Source organism: Lissotriton helveticus, chromosome 7 (genome assembly GCF_964261635.1).
Source record: "Lissotriton helveticus chromosome 7, aLisHel1.1, whole genome shotgun sequence".
NCBI classification, from domain to species: Eukaryota; Metazoa; Chordata; class Amphibia; order Caudata; family Salamandridae; genus Lissotriton; species Lissotriton helveticus.
In genome coordinates this window covers 1,693,056,337-1,693,081,319 of record NC_136068.1, presented here as the reverse complement: position 1 = coordinate 1,693,081,319, position 24,983 = coordinate 1,693,056,337, and the positions used below count along the sequence as shown (strand labels likewise).

Here is a 24,983-nt window from a genome sequence, read left to right as displayed (position 1 = left end):
TCTGCCAGGTAAGTACTTCATGAAAAGGATCACAGGCACAATGTCCAGACGCATTTCGAGAACTCCTCGTTCTCTTTCTCAATGCCATTAGTGCTGACTAGAGTTCGTGTTCCCACCCAATCACTTTAAAGGTCCTGCCCCGAAGTGGGCGTGGCGCATTGCATCTTGGGACCTGTAGTGCAGGGTCAGTCACACTCACCGTTAGTCCGTCGAACTCTAGCACAATGTCTTTATTTCAACACCCAGTGGTTTACACGTTAAGTCTTATCTTGCAGCACCACCTTCCCTCGCCCACAACTTGCACTGGGGCGCAGTAAGATTTGGGAAAGACTCCGTGCTCGCTGGAAAACTCCGTGCCGCTTACCAGGCGTTTCGAGAACTCCTCGTTCTCTTTCTCAATGCCATTGGGAAAGAGAATGAGAAGTTCTCGAAACGCGTCTGGACATTGTGCCTGTGATCCTTTTCATGAAGTACTTACCTGGCAGACCAAAGCCCAAACGAGTGGATTAGACATTTGCATACAGTGCCGCCACTTTGCCTGAATAAACCGGTACCTTGAATCTTGATGCCTGGTCGGCGTGCTTCTTTCCATCTGGTAAAGAAGGAGTGTTTTCTATGTTCAATGGAGGTGTTCGCCCCCAGCGCCTTGACCGCCCCTACCTGTGTCCTGTTTTGCGAACAAACGTGTGGCAAATTTCTTTAAAAACAGGACCCGCCTGCACTTGCCTGGTAAGCGGCACGGAGTTTTCCAGCGAGCATGGAGTCTTTCCCAAATCTTACTGCGCCCCAGTGCAAGTTGTGGGCGAGGGAAGGTGGAGCACAAGCGTGCGACACGTTCAGCATCAATTCAAAGGCACCGGCTCACATTTGGCTGAAGGCAGACGAGCGTTTTTCCATAAGGGAACAAGCGTGAAATGGATGCAAATTTCAGGACATTGGTCGACATGCTGCAAGATAAGACTTAACGTGTAAACCACTGGGTGTTGAAATAAAGACATTGTGCTAGAGTTCGACGGACTAACGGTGAGTGTGACTGACCCTGCACTACAGGTCCCAAGATGCAATGCGCCACGCCCACTTCGGGGCAGGACCTTTAAAGTGATTGGGTGGGAACACGAACTCTAGTCAGCACTAATGCCATTGAGAAAGAGAACGAGGAGTTCTCGAAATGCGTCTGGACATTGTGCCTGTGATCCTTTTCATGAAGTACTTACCTGGCAGACCAAAGCCCAAACGAGTGGATTAGACATTTGCATACAGTGCCGCCACTTTGCCTGAATAAACCGGTACCTTGAATCTTGATGCCTGGTCGGCGTGCTTCTTTCCATCTGGTAAAGAAGGAGTGTGTTTATATATATGTATATATATATATATATATATATATATATATATATATATATATATATATATATATATATATATCACCTACTGGCAGTCGCCAGTAGGTATATATAGTTAGGATTTTTTTCCTATGGGATTTTTGAAAATTCTATGTCAAATAACTTTGGCGTTTGTGGACGGAATTGGCTGAAATTTTCAGGAAAATGGCACCTTCTGTTTCTGAGCAGCCCCTGAAAATTGGGGGGGGGTTCGTCCGGGGGGGGGTCGAGAAAAAAGGGGGGTCCCAAAACGTGTTTTTAACATTGAGTTTTCCATAGGGCGGTTGGCCTCACTTTTAGCCCGAACGGCTGAATGGATTTGCACGAAACTTGGCAAAATTGTAGGGACTGGTAGCCCGATGTGCCTTTTGTAGGTCTCAATATATGTGCTACAGTGGATTTTGAGAAATTAACTTTTAAAAAAAGATATATATCTGTAACAGCGGACCGGGCAGCGCTCCAGTACGCGTACTTTTCGCGCAACGGAGCTTTGTGAAGAGAAGCTGATTGGTTCTCCGGCGTCTGTAAACATTCCAAACAGTCCGTAGCGGCCGCCATCTTGTCTCTCGGTAGGACCGAGAGACAAGAGGAGGCCAAAGCGAAGGGGCAAATGACCATAAGGGGGCATAGTAGATCCTCGCTGACCCCCTAGGTTTGATGTGGAGGTTTTAAAAGGGCCCCGCGGGGCAAAAAATAAAAATAATAATAATAATCGAACGGCTGAATGGATTTGCACGAAACTTGGTAAAATATTAGGGACTGGTAGCCCGATGTGCCTTTGCTAGGTCTCAATATATGTGCTCCAGTGGATTTTGAGAAATTAACGTTCAAAAAAAGATATATATCTGTAACAGCGCTCCGCTTCGCGTACTTTTCGCGTTACGGAGCTTTGCGAAGCTGATTGGTTCTCCGGCGTCTGTCAATATTCCAAACAGTCCGTAGCGGCCGCCATCTTGTCTCTCGGTAGGATTGAGAGACAAGAGGAGGCCAAAGCGAAGGGGGAAATGACCATAAGGGGGCATAGTAGATCCTTCCTGACCTCTTAGGTTTGATGTACCATTTTGCCAAGTTTGGTGTAATTCCGTTCAGCCATTCAGGCTGTAGACGTATGTAAATGTCCTATGGAAAATTGCATGGGGAAAACACATTTGAAAGTGTTGAAATTTAGAACCAATTAAAATGTTACTTTGGTTTTGTATTTGTGTGTGATGAAAGTTAATTGGTTATGTATATATGTCAAATGAGAGGAAACCACAGCCATTTTGTGATACTACTGTCTGAGGTACATTTGTGAGGAATTTTTGGTGGTGAATTTCTGGTGTTTGATTTACACAGTACTAACACTTCTCCTACTTTTAAAAAGGTGAGTTGTTAATTTGTAAGGGGAACTACGTTGTACACTTGAAGATAATTTGAAAAATGTTTTCTGTTATTTATTTGCAGTCCTTCTGTTATACTAAATACTTGATAAAGTTAGTTTTATATTATGTATTACTAAAAACGATAAATGAAAGTGATTATTTTTTTCTGCAATTTACAGCAAGCAATTTCAAAATAAAATGGCTCACAATGAAGAGACCGTGGCAATTTCTTTTGAATTGTCCACTACATTGATTGAAATTGAGAGCACCAATAATGAAATATTGTCAAAAGGAGGAGATGACTTGTATGATTCCATTAGATTGATTGAAATGGACAGCACCAATAATGAAATATTGTCACAAGGAGGAGATGACTTGAATGATTACACTACATTGATTGAAATTGAGAGCACCAATAATGAAATATTGTCACGAGGAGATGACTTGAATGATTCCACTACATTGATTGAAATTGACAGCACCAATAATGAAATATTGTCACAAGGAGGAGATGACTTGAATGATTCCACTACATTGATTGAAATTGACAGCACCAATAATGAAATATTGTCACAAGGAGGAGATGACTTGAATGATTTTTTTGATCAATCTGTTGATGGCGAATTTATCGAATGTTTGGAGACCATAGAGTTACAAGAATCATCATTGCAGACTTTTCATGAGGAAATTGCTGATGAGGACATGTTACTAGTTCTTTCAAATTTAGAAAATTCTGAAGAATAAATTTATATTTAGAAATCAAAAATTGTTTGAGACATTATTCATTGTTATTTTGAATTTATGAGGTTGTAGCGAAGTGATTGTAGTATAAAATGAGACTTATAGTATAGAGTGCAACATTTTTATGTTACATGGTAAGTTTACTCATATTTACTTCCCTTCTGCCACTATATTATCTCCAATGTGTATTTGACATCTCTTCTTCATCTCCGGCCTCCTTTCTCTCACTGTGTGTCTCCGATGCATCTTATCGCTGCTATTTTGTGTAATTACAGAAGAGAGTAAAATAAAATAGTTCGGAACGTGAAAAGGGGGCAAAGTAGAGTACCCCTCACCCCCTAGGCCTTTTCAGGCGGTCCCAAAAGGATCAGTTTCTGCTTTCCTGAGAGATTATGGTATGAGTTCCATATACCACAATAATTTGCATTACAACATGCAAGATATCTATCTCCTATTACCAACTTTTGGAGATATTCGCGCTAAGCGCGAATATCTCCAAAAAGTAACACCTGCCCTGAGCAGTTCTTAGCCATGTTATCCAATGGGAGGTGGATAACATGGCTAAGAGCATTAGCTCGGTAATGCATGAATATCGCTGACTTTTTAGCGATATTCATGCATTGCGGCCGTTTATTATCGCATTTGCGATAAACCTTGATAATAGCAAGGTTTATCTTCGATAATTTCTGACGATGCTTAGCGGTAAAAAATTCGTTGGTAAGCATCGTTAGCGATAAATATCGCTTAACTTTGGTAATATGCACCAACGTCTGTTAACGTTCGATTCGAAGGAAATGAGGAAGTGTTGAAAAACATTGTCTGCGCCATCTTGCCTTTTTTGAAATGCCACACTTTTGTCGTGCACGGCAGCCATTTTAGATGCCTTGACCAGACCCACTCTCTGCACGCTGTCGATTCGTAGCATGGCTCCCCACCCTCGCAAGCATCTTCCCCAGGCACTGGTCACCCCCGCTCTCTGTCTTATGCATCGGCAATAAACCTCCCCCGATCTGCGCTGCTCTTCCCTGAGAATCACACTCTGTGCCCGCCCGACACCTCCCTTTCGCCCTATTCACTACCGCACCCTCTGACACTCCTCTTCCTCTGTGTCCGATTGTCCAGGCTATCACCTAGCCCTGCAGATGTAGTTGATGGCCCCAGCTGTAAAGAATCACCCCTCTTCAAAGGAGTTATAGTAGATCAAGGCCCACACCCGATGAGATCCGTCACACCACACGTGTTCCTACTATCTGAAAACCATCCTGTATTGTGATTGGGAAGGGGACCGAGCCTGAAGCGGAAGATTCCAGGAATGACTCTTTGTACATCAAAATTTTTACAATTATGTGTCACATTAAAAATATATAGCACTCCAACAAAGTAGTAGGAATATAAAACTTTAATAACATATAAATATATACAACAAAACAAAAACAGTAAAAACATTTAAACAACGAAGAGACCGTGGCAATTTCTTTTGAATTCCTGATGAGGACATGTTACTAGTTCTTTCAAATTATGAAAATTCAGAAGATGTTGCCTGGGGGTGGGTCGTCAGTAGCAGTCTGTTGTGCGAATAGTTCCAAGGCAGCAGAACGCGCTGAAATCTAGATGGCACGAAAGTGATGTCTAGTAAGTTGCCGCCCAGCAAATAACGGCGTGGGGTGCCGCGGGGGTGAGTGAGTCCAGTAGGCACCACAGCTATTCTTACCGGCATTGCAGAATTACTGCTGGGGACAATGCCTGTGCTGTAGCAGGGTCACAGCAGAAACAAAAAGGATTCTGTTGAAGATGTTGTTGGTTTTCAATTTGAAAACAGTTCTGGTATCAACTGCTATGCTAATGTAGTGGTTAATGTTTTGTTTTCTCTAGAAAATGTAAAAGAGGGGGAGGCAGTCCAAAGTTCCGTTAAAAGGGCAAAGGAAAGGATCGGTGGTTTGAACTATCAGTCAAAAAGGGGAGGGGGTGCAACAATTTTTCCTACCGGGTCACACTGTGCTTTCACCGGAACTGAGGTCTGCAGGATTCTAGTAATTCAAAGTGAGGCTGGCGCCAGCATGGGAGCGCCGACGTCCCGCGGATACAGTTTCGTCACTCCACGGGCGATCACGGCAGTCATTCCCCATCGGGGGTGTCTGCGGGGGTCGGGGACTCCCGCGGCTCCTCTAGAATCTTCAAGGTCGTGGAGCACTACGGTGGTGGAGTCAACCAGTGACCGGGCCATTTCTTTATGCTGGGCCCGCTCTTGCCAGGTCGACCGCCATTTTGAGAGTTCGGTAGCTACTGGCGATCGCGGGGTCAAATGAGCGGACGGGCTCCACCCTGCCGGGCGAGACGTTGCAGCATGGCCGCAGTGGAAGAACCCTTTTCCGGGCGCCTGGAGCGCTGAGGGTGCAGCTGGGAAGCCTCCACCTGGGGAGGCGGGAGAGGCCTGTTCGCACCGTCTCTCCCTCCCAGTGCACCCCACGGCGTCTCGCTTGAGATTTGTTATGGCCGGACCAGGCGATGAGGACGAGGGGGGGGGTCGGAGGCATGTGCAAGACATCCCCCCCCAGTGTTGTCGCAGCCATTATTCAAGAAAGAAGAAGTGTCCCGTCCGTCTTCGGGCCGGGCTTCCGGTGGATGTCGGCCGGACGCCCCTGGCTCTGGCCCCATGAACGGGTTCCTTGGTTTATCGGCTGCAGCCGGATCCCGTCGGCCTCGGCCCCCCGACCGTTGGTGGCCGGACCGGAAGAGCATGTGGCGGGACTACCTGAAACTGTCAAGGGCCACCGCGGCCGGACTGGGAGAGAGAGGGGAGGGTCGAGGAGATATTCCCCCCCCTGCAACTCTTCAGCGTTGTAAAGGCAATCCCCTGGCCGGGTCGCGCTGGCCTCGGCCTCTCCTCCGGCTACACCCTACGTTAGGATCTCCTGGCCGAGGCGTGGCAGCAGGACCCGCCTTATATGGGCTTCTCCCGGCTGGGCGTAGACGCAACCCTGCCCCACCTTGGAAGTTTCCAGAGTGGGGGCGGATGTTCTACTGACTTGCATTTTCCCTAGTCTATCGATTTTTTGGGCGTGGCAGGCGGTGGGACAGCGAGGGGTGATTTGGTTTCTCTTACTGTTTTTCTGGTCTCTCACCACTGGCATATTTTAACGTTTTCTTGTTTCTAGGACATTAATAGGTTTTATCATTACGTTATGTTATCGTTTCTTTGTTCGTTGTTTAATAAAAGTTCATGTACATCAGTGGCCTACTGATTTTCGTTTTCCTATTCTTTTCTTTCCAGGTTGTTTCATGCTAAAGTTTCTGTTAACAGGATACAGTGATCACTTCGTTATTATTGCATATGTCCTTTTCACTAGGGGTGCTCTCTGGTCGGGCCAGATGACGTATCTCTAGTAAATGGTCCGGGTGAAACAGGTGCATCAATCAGTGGGGAGTAGATAGGCATGACAGATTACAACGGGGGAGAAAGGTCCGCATTACGTACCCTTTCACTATTTGCAAAGATTTTCCTACGTATATTTGCAAACAGGGAATACCTCCAAAAAGAACCAATTCCCAAACAGTCAATGTTTGGGGAAACAATCAATCAATGAGGAACGAAATAGGCACGACGTGTTAAAGGTTTGCGTTACCTACTCTTCACTATCTGCAAAGGGAGAGAGAATATTCCTATTCTTCCTCGTTTGCAGGCAGAGAAGATTCTTAAGAGAACCAACTTCGAACAATTCAATGCTCGATTCAAACAATCAACAAGGGGTACTGTGAACACAAATGAACGCCGCTTATGTACATACACATTGGTATTATCAACAGGTTGTTCCTAATGTTTCTATTTTAGGGAGGTCAAAAAGAGATCCCATTAGTGGCCTACTGATTTTGCTCGATTCCTTTTGTTTTTTTACACGATTTTTCGCTATCTGCAAAGACTAAACAGAGTATTGCGACTCTGTGCTTGTTTGTAAATAGAGAATGAACCAAAGAGAACAATCAATCAAATGGAGAGAGAAGCAGGCACGACGGATTACAACGGGGGCAAAGGCCTGCGTTAACTACCCTTCACTATCTGCAAAGAGAGAGTACTCCTAATAGAAATGAGGGGTGGGGGGCAGCATTCAAAGCAGATCAGTGTGCATAAACACGAAAATGTTTTTACTTACCACGTACTTGACATTCGACAGCTTATGATATTTGCTATTAAAAAACCATTGAAATTCACTGAAAAAACCATAGGTTATAGACCATATATAGTTAGGAATTAGCATTTAAAAAACCTTATTTTATTCACACAAAACCATTGAAATTCCATATATAGTTAGTTGCACTAACTATATATCGTGCACCCGCAATCCACTGCTGATCATGTCACATATTACATCATTCATGACATGGTCAGTGACATCACTGATGACATCACTGATGACATCTCAAATGACATCACTGATGACATCACTGATGACATCTCATTTGACATCATTCTTGTGCTAATACGATAAACCTCTTCAGACTCTAATATAACCTTAGATACACTCAGTGTATACAGACACTCACACACTGCCACTCATCCATGGAGTTACTCACACACCCAGTCAGTCATTGAAAGAAACAATCTCACCTCCATTTCTTCAACTATACAGTTAAACACACCTTACTTATTGAAACATATACTAACACATATTTACTCTCTTATACAATCCCTGATACAAGTTCACAATGATCGATACAACCACTCACTCATTCAGTGGCTCTCATGCACAGTTATTTATATATGCCAACTCTCACATGTACTGTGTTTTACATATGTACTTACTATGACATGTAGCATTGAGATATCCATTCACTCATCAATACACTCATGCACACAGTCAACTGCCCATGTAGCTGTTTCCACATGCAGTTTTGAACTCATACACCTAGTGAATAAACTGCTCACACATCTATGCATAGAGTCACACACCTTCCAGCCACCCCCACACAAACTCAATCTCCCATAGAAATACTTGGGCAACCAATTAATAACACATATAGCCTCTCGTATAGCTAATGATCAACACATGCAGCAGTTTACATCACAACAGACATAATGATGCACAAATTAAGACAGTTTAGTCACTAAACCATGCATTCAGTGAGACACATTTAATCACTCACTCATACAGTCAGTCACGCACCTACTAAATCCTTCATCCAGACACTTATACATCCACTCATTCTTCAATATGTAAGACATATTTTAACTTTACAGAAACATACAGTCACTGGCTGTTGTCATCAGTGATGTCATCAGTGATGTCATTTGAGATGTCATCAGTGATGTCATCAGTGATGTCACTGACCATGTCATGAATGATGTAATATGTGACATGATCAGCAGTGGATTGCGGGTGCGCGATATATAGTTAGTGCAACTAACTATATATGGAATTTCAATGGTTTTGTGTGAGTAAAATAAGGTTTTTTAAATGCTAATTCCTAACTATATATGGTCTATAACCTATGGTTTTTTCAGTGAACATATATATATATATATATATATATATATATATATAGGGATGGGTATTGTTTGAGTATTGGATTGTGTGGGTGTTTTTAGGGTTAAGGGGTTGGTATGGGTATAGGGTGGTAAGGGTATTTTAGGGTTTAAGGGTACGTAAGGGTATAGAATAGTAGGGAATATTTTAGGGTTTAGGAGTGGGTAGGGGTATAGGGTGGTAAGAGTGACTGCAGACTAGTGCTAATGTGAATGTGCTTCTCCCCTAAACATGGTAACATTGGTGTATACACAATTGACATATTTAGTTTACTCATAAGTCCCTTCTAAAGTGGTATACCATACACCCAGGACCTTTAAACTAAATGAGGGGCACTTGATATGATTTTGTGTTTATGATATTGATCCCTCCCCATTTATTAGGCATACTGGACCAAACCCCTTTGTGTCTCTCTATACTAGTGGGCCTGCAGCACTGATTGTACCACCCACTCAAGTAGCCTTTCAAACCTGTCTTAGGCCTGCCATTTAAGGGCCTCTGTGTGCAGTTTACTGCCACTTCGACTTGCCATTTAAAACTACTTGCCAAGCCTTAAACTCTCTTTTTATTACACATTAGTCACCCCTAAGGTAGACCTAGGTAGCCCATAGGTCAGGATGCTTTGTAAGTAAAAGGTAGGACATATACTGTTACGTTTTGCCTGTCCTGGTAGTAACACACACCCGTGTTTGTTTTTCACTACTGAGAGGCCTACCCCTCTCTTAGGTTAACATTGGGAATTCCTTAATACATTTTTAAGTTGCATTTCCTGATTCGTAATTTGTTCACTGGGACCTGCGTGGGTCCTGTAGCCGGCCTGCACTCCATCGTAGTGAGCACAAATTATTGACTTTATTCCGGTCCAGGCTGACCAGATAACCCCCACAGGTGCTTATTGTTTCTAAGCGCTAGAACTCCTTTTAATCTTTAAAAACTGATAACTCTGCTTCTATATTTTGGATTTTTGTCTTGTTGATCTTGATTTATTTATAAAGTGATTGTTAATTTTTCTAAACCTGTGTAGAGTCTTTTTCTGGTGTTTTCATTGCCTTACTTTATGTGTGTGTGTGTGTGTGTTTGTGCGTGTGTGTGGGTGTGTGTGTGTGTGATTTGCACAAATACTTCACACATTACCTCTTTAGATAAACCTGACTGCTCTGTGCCAAGCTATCAGTGGATGAGCACTGGTTATCTTTTCATGTGTATCTAACTTATCCTGAGTAGCGTGGTAGTTCCTACTTGGCCAGGGTGCATACCTCTGCCAACTAAAGACCCCATTTCTAACAGTTGTGTTTTGACCTTATTACTGTTTTGATACTGCATAAATACTTTACACATTGCCTTTAAGTTAAGCCTGTCTGCTCTTTGCCATAACTATCAGAGGGTTGAGCTCAGGTTTATTTAACTTTACTGATTCACCCTGACAAGTGTTCCTATTATTATTTGAGGTGGGTACTCACTCCCCTAAACTAATACCCCAATGTCCTACACATCCCAAACCAAAACAAGGTAAGACGGGATTCATGATGAGCATTAAAAACAAAATTAAGATATGATTCGATATAATGAGCATTTTTTTAAAAGATTATAAATATTACTGCTGGTTTGAATAATTCAAGAACCTCCCTAGTTGCACTTCTGTGTGGCAAAAATGCTAATTTGATCTAGAACAGATCATCTTTTGAGCGTGAAGAAGAATTGGTAAATAGTTCTGGTTCACCCAAATCATAATAAGTAGATTTGACATACATCAACCATGGTATGTGTTGTAGCTTCAAGCTGTTCAAGTGACTTAGAATGTCAAAATTGAAGGTTGTATTTCAATATCCGTGGTTCCTAGAAGTCAGTTGAAACCAGCTGGCCTCCAGGAAGAAAGTGAAAATCCGATCTCATAATAAAGTTGTCTTAAACAGAATTTTGTGATTCTATATAAGGCCAGATGCTGGGAACAGGCTTAGATAGTGCCATTACATCCACTTTGCAAAACCATAGTCTTCTAGAAGATCTGCTTATGTCTCTCTACTGACACAACCTTCAACAGTGAGTATGTCCATGAGACAATGTCTTCATTTCAGTATTGCCCTTCTGCCAGTTATCTTTACTGAAAGAAACAACACGTCGAAAACAGACTTCAATCAAGTGTTCCCGATGATTCAATCATATACAAAGGGGGACAGATGCCATTGCTGCTCTCTGAGAGGGCTCCTGTTGTTACACACATACTCCAACAATTACACAAATTACACCAGAATTGTTTTGATTTCACTCAGGCGTACCAATACCATAGTGCCCAGGAGTCCACCATACTGTGACCAGGGAGAGACAGATCCAACAATACAACCATGGGGTATCTACAGAGAATGAGTCAAGTGATGATTTTTTTAAAGGACCAGTCATAGTCTTGCTCTCTGATGGATGATTGAAAGAAGGGAATGCCCATGGCACCTTGAAGACTTATTGGAAGGATCTGTCCTTTCTCCAGCCACTGCCCCTTCATTATGCTAGTTTTTGACTCCCCACCTCTTTATAATAGATTCCAGCTAGCCTCTTTCCACCACTAGAGCCTTCAGCGTGATTCCCATTCACATGTCCTAGAGCACTAGAGTATGTATCATCTCTCGGATGGGACATGTTCATAGACCCAGTGTCCAGGTTATCCTAAAACATTTCCAGGTCTTCTGGTTCATAGAATTCTTTATTTCTGCTATCTAACATGAACCACCTGGTCATGGGTACCCACAGTCCATATCTGATATCTCACTTCTGAAGTTGTGGGCTCAGACCAGGACCCTGTTCCTCTAAATAGTTTTATCATGAGAGGAATGCTGTAAAATAAAGATGTTCTAGTTTTTTGGACAAGCGCCAAGTGTTGCATTTTGCAGCTATAATGATGACTCTGAGGTATCGCCCTTTTTGCAGGATCATCTCAATTTTTTGCTTCCTCTTTTTGCGAGATTTATTACTGGTTTACTGCCTCCGATTCCTGGGGTGCTGACATCTAGGGCCCAGTGTATGTGCTCTCCCTCTTAAAGTATATGTGCATACCTGATTGGCATGTGTAACTTAACTATAAGTCCCTAGTATACAGTGCAGTACACTGGATGTTAAATGTCACTAGTGGACTGCAGCACTAATTGTGCCACCACTACAGTGACAAAGTGAAATCATGACTCTAGGCCAGCCACTGCAGCCAAGCATGGCAGAATTAAAATTCCAAAATAAGTCCTTTGCCAGGTCTAAAGCTTCCATTTTAATACCTATACTCATCCCTAAGGTAGACCCTAAGTGCCCATACTGATGGGTGTATGGTATTTGGTATATACTGTTGAAAATCAAACTGTCCATTAGAAAAGTACTGGGTTACATTATAGCCCCTTACAATGTTCAACTAACGTTTGGGAGTAGCTAGACCCAGGACTGAAGGGCTCAAATTAATAGGAATCCAATCTGATGGTAAAAATGAACTTTAAATCACTATTTTTAAAGTGCCATTTTTAGAATGTTAGCATTTTCCTGCCTAAAGCCTCTAGTAGCACTTTGTGAGATATTCCCAAACTGTCACCTAGCAGTCTGCTAGGAGCAGTGGTGTAACATTAGACCCCGCAGCCCCTGTGGTGTGGAGGGGCTACTGAGCTCCAAGGTTCTCCCTCAGGCACTCTGCATGGGCCTCTGGCCTGAGAGCTCCTGACAGTGGGGCCTCCATATACTTTGCAGTGGGACCCCCTCAAGCTTAGTTACACCACTGGCTGGGAGGTGTTAATTGCTCTCAGGAAATGGAACATACGGGTCTTCACCTGACAGGATAGCAGGGGGCGGGTGGGGGTGGACACCAACTGTACATGCTTCAAAGGGTCAATCCCTGCCACAGACAGATTTAATTCTCACCTAGGCTGCCTCTGTCATTATCTAAGTAGCCAGATTGGCACCAAGGCCATTGGAGGGAAAATCTGCCCCAGAACGTATTTCTCAGTGGGAATTTCTCATTTCCGTAGCCAACCTCAGGGGTGTGTCAATAGCTCTGAACTTCAATTTGGGCAGGCATAGACTGTGGGGTTGTTTAGTGCCAATCCCCATGGAAAAAATGCCACAGTTGGTAGAGCTGCCCCAGGCAACTTTTTTCTTATTGGCTAGGGACTCACCACCACCCACAAGCTGGTGTCAGGTATAAAAGTGGCACCCCTGGAGCCTTCCTCAGAACACTGCTCGACCTGTGGAAATCAGAAGAAGGGTTCAAACAGCTGAACTAAAGAACTGAAACTCAGAAGAAGGACTGAGCCTGCTGTTTTATCTGTGGAGAGATACCTCAAAGCTGTACCTGCTCCCATTTGGACTCTGGACAAAAGTATGGACTCCAAGAGCTAGTTAACTTTCTTCCTGTTAAGCTCCAGGAATACAACAGCTTCAAAAAACCTGCAACAAAGGAGGGCCCAGCGGACCAGTTTCAAATGGATTTGCCCTGGACCTGCGGGTGGCTTCTGAGGAATTGAGTCCTAACCCACCAAGGGGTGCCCAAAAAGTCCTGAATCCTTGGCTGGTGCTACAGTGTACTCGTCCCACCTCAAGAGTGCAAAAGTGGACTCCTAGATGCTCTTTCTGAACTTTTTCCTAAATGTAAATGTAAATGTAAATGTATTTCGATTTATATAGCGCACTAATCACCCAGGGGTCTCAAGGCGCTTGCTTAGGGAACCCGTCCTGGTATTCCCCTGTGAGATACCCCGGCAGGGTATTCACAAGGTGAAAGCCAGGCATCCCGCAGCGAGGGGCCGTAGTGGAGATTAAGCAAGCTATTGCCCAGAGTCGCAGAGTGTGACCCCGTGAGTCGAGTAGGCACCGGAGCGAGAATTGTCGAGTCCGTGGAATTTTTGAGCCCGAGACCCGCCGAGGCGGGGAATCGAACCCTGGTCCACGGCTGATCTCAGCTTCCGGGTCTGCCGCCTCTAACCACTAAGCCACGCTTCTCCACAGGAACCAAAGGCTTCCACGGAACGGCGGTCACACCACAGCCACCATTGTCACAACACTGGTCAGATTCAATTTGCTGGTTAGCCCAGCTGAAAGCAGTTCTACTTCCAGAAAGTTTCTAGATTCTAACATGGAGGATTTAATCAGGGTCAACACCAAAAAGCACCCTGCTGTCATCCATCCTAAATCAGATTTAGATGGTAACCGGCCCAGCTAGCAAGAAAATTACTTCAGAAAAAAGATACAACCTTGATTACAAGTATGAATGGTATTTATCACACAGGATAAATAACTATGCTGCTGACGTTATTTATTGCGTGCAATTAATACCACCTATTATGAGTTGTTGGGAAATAACATGCGGATTTTCATGTTTGATGCACCAAAATGACACGGTAAATACTGTATAGTTTACCCCTGTTCAATTTTGCCAGATATAAAAACGTTTGAGTTATTTAACACATCTGATAAATAGAAGATGTGTTGAATAACTAACAACTCATAATTCTAACCACCTCATAATCAGGGCCTATGTTAGACGGTAAACTTTCTACTGGGACGAATCAGGTCCCTGCAGCCGACCAATGCTCTATCGTCATGTGCCTTAACTTTTAACTTTGACCCGGTCTAGTGAGATGAGATGAGTGCTTTGCTCCTTCTGGTGCTAGAAAACTCTAACGGCCACATGCATCAACCTATTTAGGAAGTGCAAACGGTGCGAATCGGTAAATTCGGCCGTTTGCGAATCCTAAATAAGTTTTTGGGATGCATCATACATTTATGTGAAATTCGCTATTTTTAGGGATTTCCAAAAATGCGATTGCTTTTAAGGATTCGCAAATTTGCGATTCCTTAAAAGCAATGCATGATTGTTTTTCAAATTGCGAATTAGCAATTAGAGGGTGCAAATTACCACGAGGTTGAACCTCGTGGTAATTTGTGAAAAGTTATGAAAATGCTCAAAAATGCATTTTTTAAACTTTCATGTTACAGACACACATGTCCTTAGGACATGTGTGTGTGAAACATGCACTTTAAAATACATTTCAGGGGCGCAGGGGGGGGGGGCTTTGGACCCCCCTCTGCACCCTTGGAATGCATTAACAAATTGCGAATCGCATTTTCAAATTCGTAATTTGTAAATGCCTTCCCATTGACTCCTATGAGCCTTTTGGCCCATAGGAATCAATGGGATTTGCGAAATCGCAATTAGGAATTCGCATAATATTTGCGATTCGGTAAAAATTGCGATTTTTACGGAATCGCAAATATTATGCGAATAAAATCATGCATCCCATTTTGCTATTCCTTATTTGCGATTCCCTAAAATTCGCAAATAAGGAATCGCAAAACCTTACAATGATGCATGTGGCCGTAAAACTCTTATCTTCATTTCCATCTGATTTATGTTGTTTTGGTGTCTCTTTGTTTATAAAAATGTATCCTATTTTTATAAATTGGAGTGGGAGTTCCATTCTGGTTTGCATCGACTTATTAATTGTTTTGGTACTGATGAATGCTTTACATTTGTTTCCTTTTAGTTAAGTCTGACTGCTCGGTGCCACAGTTACCCTGGACGGAGCTAATATTTAAGTTAAATAACATAAATAGACCTAATTCAGAACAGTGACATTATAACTTGGTGGGCCCTCACCACTACCCCAATTAATAGTCCACATTGTCACAATGTCAAGCCACAATAGGCCTTGGAGACCCTAATTTCGATATGCACCTCAAGCACACTCTATGGGTTCACTTAAATTCTAAGGTAGGAGTAAAAGTTATATCCAGTAGTGCGGGGAGAAAGTTGCCCAAGAAAACCACAATATTGTTGCCCTCAGCATTTTTTGAATCCCCTGAAATTCTATACTTGTCTTACCTTCTGTTCTCAAAGACCACATATTTCTTGTGAAGCAGCCATGATTACTGGCCCCAATCTGGCATCCTATTTGAATATACCTCTTTTTACCACATTTTCTTTTCCCGCAGGGAATTACAACGCGGTTGTTACAACGACCGGGTTGTAACCAAGTGTACTATTACCCCGCAATTCGTAACAACGACTTGCGGAGGGGGTGCTGGATGTTGGAATAGTAAAATTTACTAATCCAACTCCAGTCTGTGTGGACAGTAGAGAAGGTGTTGGAAATCCAACACCTTCTGCCCCCTCCGCAAGTCGTTGTTCCGACTTGCGGAGTAATGGTATGCCTGGTTACAACGCAGTCGTTGTATCTGCTACGTTGTAATTGCCTGCGGGGAAAACATTTTGTGGTAAACGTTGTTTACCCCCTATTCATCTGATCATGTTGGTCCTTGGCTTCCGGCAGGTGATGTTCGTTTGAATCCAGTCTGGTCTGAAAAGCTGAGATATCAGCACGGTTGGTTTTGATCTCAGTGTCAGTGTCTGCTGTGCTCCCTTGGACAGCTGTCATGGTTACTTTGATTGTGAATCCTGTAGGATTGACTCCATATCAGTTATGGTGGTTGTATCTGTATCCCCTTGGATTAGATTAGATTATATTCTCAATCTACCAAAAGCTATTACTGCCACCCTATCACCACCGGATGTATGACGTTTCAACGCATGCTTTTACAACGCATGCCATTACGACGCAGGTTTTACAACGCAAGTCGTTACAACGACTTGCGTTGGGGGCGCTGGATAGTGAGTAGTTTAATTTACTATTCCAACTCCAGTCCCCGTGGATAGTAGGGAAGGTGTTGGATAGTAATTAAACTATTCCCTATCCTAGAGCGCCCCCCCAGCGCAATGCGTTGTAATAACTTGCGTTGTAAAAGTTGAGTCGTAATGGTAGTGCGTTGTAAAAGTTGCGTTGTAAAGGATGTTCCCCCTCACCACCACTACTACCACCGGGCAGTATCACCACTGACATTACTACCACCACTAACAAAAGACAAGAGGTCTGGCTTCAAAGAACATACATATGCAAATACAAACATGAGGAAAACTATTTCATGTGTCAGCTCATTGATGGCAGGCCTATTCACATTGTCATTGCTTGCTGCATTAGTGCGTAAGTAGAGATGGGCACAGATTGGGCAATCATTCAATTTATGCTTGAAGATACCATCGCCTACAAATGCAACAAAAAAAAAAGGTGCAAATAACAATCTCAAATCAGCCCAAAACGCCATGTGCGCAGGGCACTCGCCATATTTTGTGCACGTTTAAATAGGCAGCCAAAACCGGGAGGACAGCCACCCCAAATGTCATTTACACATCAGATTTTTTGACTGCCAAATTTGCAAAGAGGCGAAAGAATAGATGCAGGTGGGACGGACTGCAAAACTGTTCACATGCTCATTCCCACATGCCCTGTTTCTTTAGGAGGGAACTGGTCTGACACCATGTGGACAATGTCCGGTCTCAGTCTGCTCTTTGTCCTGATGCTTTTTATTTTGCATAGTATTAAAATTCATAACAAGAGGGTAGGCCAGTCAATGCCCACCCTCTACTCAGATGCTGAATTGAGCAGGACCCTGTATCCTCCAGTTATGCAAAGGAGGCCACCAGCATGCAGACAAGCCAATGGGTGCAAGCGGTTTAGAAACACAGGGGCCCTGCAAGCCACCATAATAAGGAGTTCCAGGACTGGCCAATGCACCTCAAGGACCAGCAGAGAGGGGAAACAGTAGTCTTTCTTGATTTGTGTACAGGATTCTCTTTGACGCTGGTCTTCAAATTGTTCCATATGTATGTGTGCACAAAATGAAAAGCTGATATGATATGATATGATATAAAGGCTTTTATAACGCGCTCTATTACTAAGAAAGTATCCTTAAATCTCAACCTCGCCATGATTGGTAGGGAAAGCTCTAAAACACACTTATGCTTCAAGGTCTCCCGAATTGTTCATCAATGTTTTTTCAGTGAGTGTTTGCCTATGCCACCTCCCAGGCGCAGGTGCGTGGTTGAGAATTGGGCCAAGCAGATTTGTGGCAAGGAGCCAGGAATGGCCCTGGCCCCTGATCTTTTCAGATGTGCTTGAAAGGAAGCTCTAAATAGGAACCGTGGTAGGTCTGTGGTCGGATGAAGTCTGCCGTAATTTCCTTCCTTTTGGTATCTCATTCTAAGCCGAGGCACGTCAACGGTCTGCTGCCTGATCGCGCATCTGCAAGCGCAGCACACGAAGCCACACCCAGCCAGACGGGGCTACAGCCCAGCTGAGCTCAGTGCAACTGAGTGCTCCACCGCTGAAGGAAGGTCCTTCAAGAGTCCTCCTCCCGTCGCCCATGCGTGGTTCTGCTGGCCTCCAGGTAACATCTCACCTTCCTTTCTCATGATTCATTTGTCGAGAGTAAGATTATTCTGCAGTTCTTGCTACTGATGTCTAAGCGCTGTCCACTTCCTTGGGGTGACACAGATCTCAAGCCTTCCACTAGGGAACGTAAGGAGAAGAGTGAAGGGCTGGTTTGTTCACGATCACACAAGGCTTTCTCTACTGGGTCGGGGTGCAGTGACCTGCAAGGTTTGGCAAAAACTGACAGAGTTAGCAAACAGAGTTGTTAAAAAAGCTCTCTCTATTTTCAAAACTAACTCCAAATCTTTAGACTAGTGAGATATTACATTCAGGGCAGAAAATAGCAGTGCAGCCCTGATGTCATTAGAAGCTCTTATGAGTCCTAGATAGGCGTCTTTCAATTTATGCAAATCCCTACAAAATGCAAACATTCGAAAACATTGGAAACGCCGTGCAGTAAAAAGCACACTACAAGCGACATTTCACACCAGATAAGCAAAATTTTTGAACTTTTTGTATATTCTCCCAGTGGGAGCTATATTTAATTTTTAATTAAAATGGTTCCCTACTCCAAGACAGACTGTTAAGTCACATAGTATGTGGTACTTTTTCGGGGACCAAACAAATGAGAGCATAGAAGATATGATATATAAGATATTTTCTCACTTACGCTGGTGGAGATGTAGAGTTAGAAATGGGATGTATACTACATATACACAGAGACAAGGGTATCTAGAGTCCAGCACTTATGAGACTCGTTAGAATTAATTGGTGCAACCCTCTGCAGCTGGAGCCTCATTCTGGCCATCCCAAGATAGACACCTTTAGGTCTCTTGTGGTCAGGTTGGACTACTTTGGGAATCTCTTACGATTCACTCTAAAACGACAATTGGGAATCGGTTACGCCTAATAAACCTCCTCCACTACTGCTTTTAAAGAGATGGTTTGCTTTGGAGGTTAAGGCGTTACTGCAGCTGTGTTCCTAATATGTCAATCAAACCAAGCATTGCACAGTCTTTGACACACAGAACTTCTTTTCTTTGTCTAAACTCCCATTAAGAACCCTTAAACTGAAACAAGTTCCTTTTTTTATAATGTTCTTTTATATTAGAATGAGTGTCAAGGCTGGACTGGCAGTGCGTGACAAATCGAAAGCCACACTATGGTCAGGGGTTTTTACTAAGTACAGATGTATAAGCTGTAGGTTGGGAGGAGGTGGGGTTTTTACTGCTTTGAAGGCCAAGTTTTCCTTGGGTTCTAAATTCTCCTCCTTTACCTATGAAATGCATAATCCCAGGTTTTCTTTCCAAGTTTTCGCTGACTATATGCCCTCGTAGGTCCGAGAAAGGGAAGGTGCTGTTACTAGGCAATGTCCAAAACAACAATAGTGCACTCTAAACAGCAACACTCCACTTTAGACATACCAACACAGCACAGTGCACTGTCTCATAACCAGATCGGAATAACAGACGACATACTCAGATGGATGGTATCCTTTTTCACGGGCGCACAAAGAGAACCCATTTCCCTCCCGTCATCTTACAACCCATGCACACCATCTGTGGCGTCCCTCAAGGCTTATCACTCAGTCCAACCCTCTCCAACATCTACATGACACTACTCGCAGACATCGTCAGAACCAACAACATCAACATCATCTCCTATGCTGACAATACTCAGCTCGTCCTCTCGCTCACAGCAGACCCCACCTTGACGAAGACCAACTTCCACAACTGTATGAAGAGCATTGCAGCCTGGATGAAGAACAACTGCCTTTAGCTCACCACAGACGAGTCTGAAGTTCTGATTTTCAGCAGACACATTGCCTTCTGGAATGACTCCTGGTATTCACCGGAACTCGGACCCACCCACGCTCTGAAAGACCACGCCTGCAATCTAGGCATCACCCTGGATTGCAAACTCTCTATGAAATGTCATGTCAACGCCATCTCCTCAGGCTGCTTCCACACTTTCCGCATGTTTCGCAAATTCTTTAAGTGACTCCCCATCAGCACCAGGAAAACCGTGACGCAAGCCCTCATCACCAGCCAGCTGGGCTATGGCAACTCACTCTATGCAGGCACCACCACCACACTCATGAAAAGACTCCAGATGATCCATAACGCAGCAGTCACACTGAACCTCAACCAACACTAAAGGACCCACATCCCCCAGCACTGGAAGGACCTCCACTGGCTCCACATCCAGAAAAAATGGCGGTTCAAAATTCTGACCCACGCCTAGAAAGTCCTCCATGACCAAGGACCCGCTTACATGAGCCACTGTCTGAATTTCCACCGACCTTCCAGGAACCTCTGTTCACTTTTCACAGATACCACGTATCTGCCACTCCGGGGGATGGTCCTTCTCCCACCTCGCCCCCAAGTCCTGGAACTCCCTTCACTTCTACCTCCTCACTTCACACTCGCTGACCCACTTCAGGAAGGGACTTGAGTTGAGGCTCTTCAACTTATACCCGCAGCACAGCGCCTGGATACCCTCTTTGGTGAATACCCACACTACATAAATGCTGCTTGATTGCTGCAGTCCCACTAAATAGCACAAACCCATCATCTTGTACTGCACCTGGAGAGCTCTATGCCATCAATCAAAACACTGCACCGAATCCTACAGACGGTAATCCAATAAATCTGCATTGTAGCCAGATTAATGCACATCACAGCACTGCATCCAATGACTGTCGCCAAATGCATTGCATCACAGGGTCACTAACCCACCAAAATGCTCTGCATACTCTGGACACTGATCCATACTTATTGTGTGGACAATAACCTACCACTCTGCACTGCATCCTACCAAACCGCACAGCATGATTGGAAACACTATACTACCTCACTGTCCTAAAGACTGCACACACATCACCACACTGCATCCTTGTGATATTACCCAAACAAATTGCCCTACAAACTAGGGACAACAACCTACCACACAGAACAGCAACTAATGGACGTTAACTCAGCACACAGAACAGCACCTTATGAACTCAAACTCAGCACACAGACCAGCACATACTGGCAACCACCTACCACACAGAACTGCACCTCATGGACACAAACAGCAACTTCTGGCAACCACTTCACCACACTGAACAGCACCTTATGGACACAAACACATCACACAGAACAGTACCTAATGGCAATCAATCCACCACACAGGACAGCACCTTATTGACACTGATTCACCACACAGAAGAGCATCTTATGGACACAAACTCATCACGCAGAACAGCACCTAATGGCAACTAACTCACCACGCAAAACAGCACCAAATGGGCACTAATTCATCACACAGAAAGATACCTCTTGGATACTAAACCAATGCACTATGCTATTCCCACTGAATTCTAAAACCACATGCGCATGATTCGGCAATGCATGTATTAAGTCACACCACGCTGTATCCTACCCCACTATCTAACCAGATTACACTGTAATGCATCCTGTTCTACGAACACCATCTTACCACACTCCCTTGTAATCAAGTACAGTGCCCCAGTACACTGCTCTGAAGCCCAGGGGCACTAACAACCAACATTGCACTGCAAACTTGTGGCACTAAACCACTCCACTCCATTGCATTATGAGGACGCAAAGCATCTTACTTTCCTGTGTCGGAGCGGCGGGGATCGGGGGCACCGCCCTGGTATGGTTGTCCTCCTTCCTGAGAGACCGCACCCAGGCGGTTCGCCTGGGTGATTTTACTGTGGACTTCCGGAAAGTCCAGTGCGGGGTTCCCCAAGGTTCTTCCCTTTCCCCCCTTTTGTTTAAACTCTACATCGCCCCTCTTATTTTTTCACTGCTGCAGATGGAGGTCTCCGTGTATAACTACGCGGATGACCTCCAACTTGTCTTTAATTTGTCTTCTTCCTCTTCCTCTGTTTCTAACTTTCAATCCACTATGATCCTTATCCGAGACTGGATGAGCCACAACCATCTGAAACTCAACCCAGACAAGACTGAGCTGGTGTTGATGGGTGGCTCATCCAGTCCCTGGTCTTCTTTGTTTTGGCCCCCTTCCTTAGGGTCCCCTCCTGTTCCCTCTACCTCAGTAAAAACGCTAGGCATCAAACTCAACTCCCAGCTCACCCTTCACTCCCAGGTTAGTTCTGTGGTGTCTTCCTCTTTTCTTTCACTGCGTACTATACGCAAGGTGTCCCGTTTCTTTTCTTTTGATGCCCTCAAATTGATCACTTTGGCAATGGTTATATCCCGCCTGGACTATGGTAACGCCCTATACGCCATCATACCTGCATATAGTTTAGGGCGATTACAGCAGATCCAGAACCAGGCGGCGCGTTTAGTGTTTAAATTGCCAAAGTTCCATCATGTCACTCCCCTCCTCAAAACCCTGCATTGGCTTCCTGTCCGTGAACGTGTGCAGTTTAAGCTTGCTTCCCTCACTTTTCAAGCTCGACTGGACACGGCACCGGCCTTTATCTCATCTGAGATTACACCCTATATTCCTATTAGGGAATTACGTTCTTCCACCAAATCCCTTCTTACAGTCCCCCGGTTTCGGAGGAAGAAATGGGGAGGATCGAAATTTGCGACTCTTGCCCCACTCCTTTGGAACTCCCTTCCCCCAGAACTCAGAGCTTCCCCTTCTTATCTGCAATTTAGGAAACAGCTAAAAACTTATCTGTTTACCAAAGCTTTTAATTAGTCTTTTTTAGTTTCAGTTCCCTTTATTTAGGTTTACTTCTCCCACCATGTTATTTGCCAGTTATAGCGCCATGAAACCGCCGGTGTCCGTGCGCTTAATAAATAATTTTAAATTCAAATTCAAACACACAACAGTTTATCCTAGGAGCACCACCACCACAACCTCTACAACATCATCGAAAATTTAACTCACTACACTGCATTGCTTTCAGTGGACACTAAGGCCTTGAGTAAAAGTTGGGCAATTGGGTGCGATCTGCACACCTGATGATTACCTAGAGTGCAGAATATAGTATTGACTGCGCACAATCTGCATATCATTTTGTGGTTTGTACCTTGAAATAAGGACAGCATGAAACTTGTAGAGGTTCTCCCCCCCTTTTGAAGTGTGAAAACGTGCAGGCTTTTACCAGGAGCAAACACCCACACGTCTTCTAGCAGCGCCTGAGTAAGTGTGAATTCAAATTCAAGTGCAGAGTGAGGAGCTAGCTGGCCATACTGCACCTCAGAGCGCTAACTCAGCAAGATGCATTTTAAGGACTCTTACAAATCTTACACATTCTAATATACCACACTGCAATGCACCCTAGAGGCATTTACCCATAATTCTGCATGTCATCCTAGGGACATTAAGCCACCATGCGGCATGGTACATATGTTAACCCAATCCACTATAGAGAGGGACAGGGAGCCGATAAAAGTTCCAGGACCGTTGCTCCCAAGAACAGATTTGTAGAACACAGGGGGGTAGCTGTTCCTAAAAGAGTGTTGTTATACAGGTGGATAATAAGTACTAGGAAGAGGATCTTCCTTATTAGGAAATAGTGCCCTCACACATGTAAAGGCGTCATGCTTCATCATTGGGCGATTGATCCTTGTGGGGCCCTGCGAGAGGGCTCTTTGGCAGAGATCTTTTTGAGGAACGCCGTGATGGTGAGTGCAGGTGTGTGGAACATTTGAAAAAGTGGAATTAAAATAGCACTGAGGTACCCTAAGGATCAATTTATTCCAGGGCCCCCTGGTAAGGTTAAAAACAGTATTTAAATTGTAAAATCCTAGTAATGAGGAGACACAATTTAGTGATATGTGCAAGTGATGTAGGTCGACATGTTTCATGCCTCAATCGTCCAGTAGGGATCCATGGCATTTCATCAGGGCAGGGAGGTTGTTTTGAGAAGAACAAAGTGTGTTTCTACCCTAACTCAGAGTTGGGAAATTAAGGACATTACAGTGTTAGGTATAGTGACCTATCCCTTCTCCTGCTCTCCCGGGCAAGCAGGTGAAGGGGTAGGTGGCTATACCTAACACCACATGGACGATATTTGACGCCACAGCATTGACTTGGGTGCCTGATCCGACCTAAGGGGAACAGTTTTCACAATAGTAGGGCTGGATGGTAAGACAACTGCATCAGGATTACCCTCTACTAGGTATATGTTATTTGTATCATACTCACGAGTGAACAGGGTGATAATCATTGGATACCTGCACCTAAATTTCCCAACCTTGACACACTTTTTTTTCTTGGACTCTGGAATAAGTTGCCCAATAGTGTACCTCTGTGGTATTTATAAACCCACATTTTCACGTGTTCCACACACCTGCACTCACTATCACTGCGTTCTACAAAAAGATCTCCGCCAAAGAGCCCTCTCGCGTTGCCTGTGGGGTATTGTGGCACCAACCCCATGAGGAGCAAACACCAGACGATGAAGCATGACACCTTCACAGGTGTGTGAGGGCACTATTACCTAATAAGAAGATCCTCTCCCTAGTACTGACTATCCACTCGTATACGAACACTCTTTCAGGAACAACTACCCCAACGTGTTCTACATATGTTATCCCACCACACAACAGTGTACCCTAGTAACACTTATCCACTGCATTGCATCCTATTGGCACCAGTACATAACTTCACATTGCATATTGTAGACACTAAGGGCCAGATATACCACTTAGTCACACAGCGCAGTGCAGCAGCCGCAAATGCTGTGCTGTTTAAAAAGTAAAGAGGAGGAGAGAGCCGTATTTACAGAAATATGGCACTCTTCTCCCCCTTCCCTAGCACAGG

General features: G+C 44.2%; 2 protein-coding genes across 4 annotated transcripts in view; both read left to right on the top strand.

Moving 5' to 3' along the window:
• The window catches only part of LOC144769639 (uncharacterized), a 31,197-nt gene extending 11,826 nt beyond the window's left edge, over nucleotides 1-19,371 (top strand). The window contains exon 3 of the mRNA XM_078653816.1: nucleotides 19,339-19,371. Within this exon, the coding sequence (XP_078509942.1) occupies nucleotides 19,339-19,371 (33 nt within the window). The remainder of the gene's footprint in view (nucleotides 1-19,338) is intronic.
• LOC144770671 (uncharacterized) overlaps nucleotides 18,077-24,983 on the top strand; it is a 204,644-nt gene continuing 197,737 nt past the window's right edge. For 2 of the 3 annotated variants that reach the window (XM_078655387.1, XM_078655386.1), the window contains exon 1: nucleotides 18,113-18,243. The gene's annotated coding sequence lies outside the window, so the exon portion shown is untranslated. Of the gene's footprint in view, nucleotides 18,244-24,983 lie in introns of all 3 variants that reach the window. The other variant, XM_078655385.1, reaches the window with a different exon arrangement.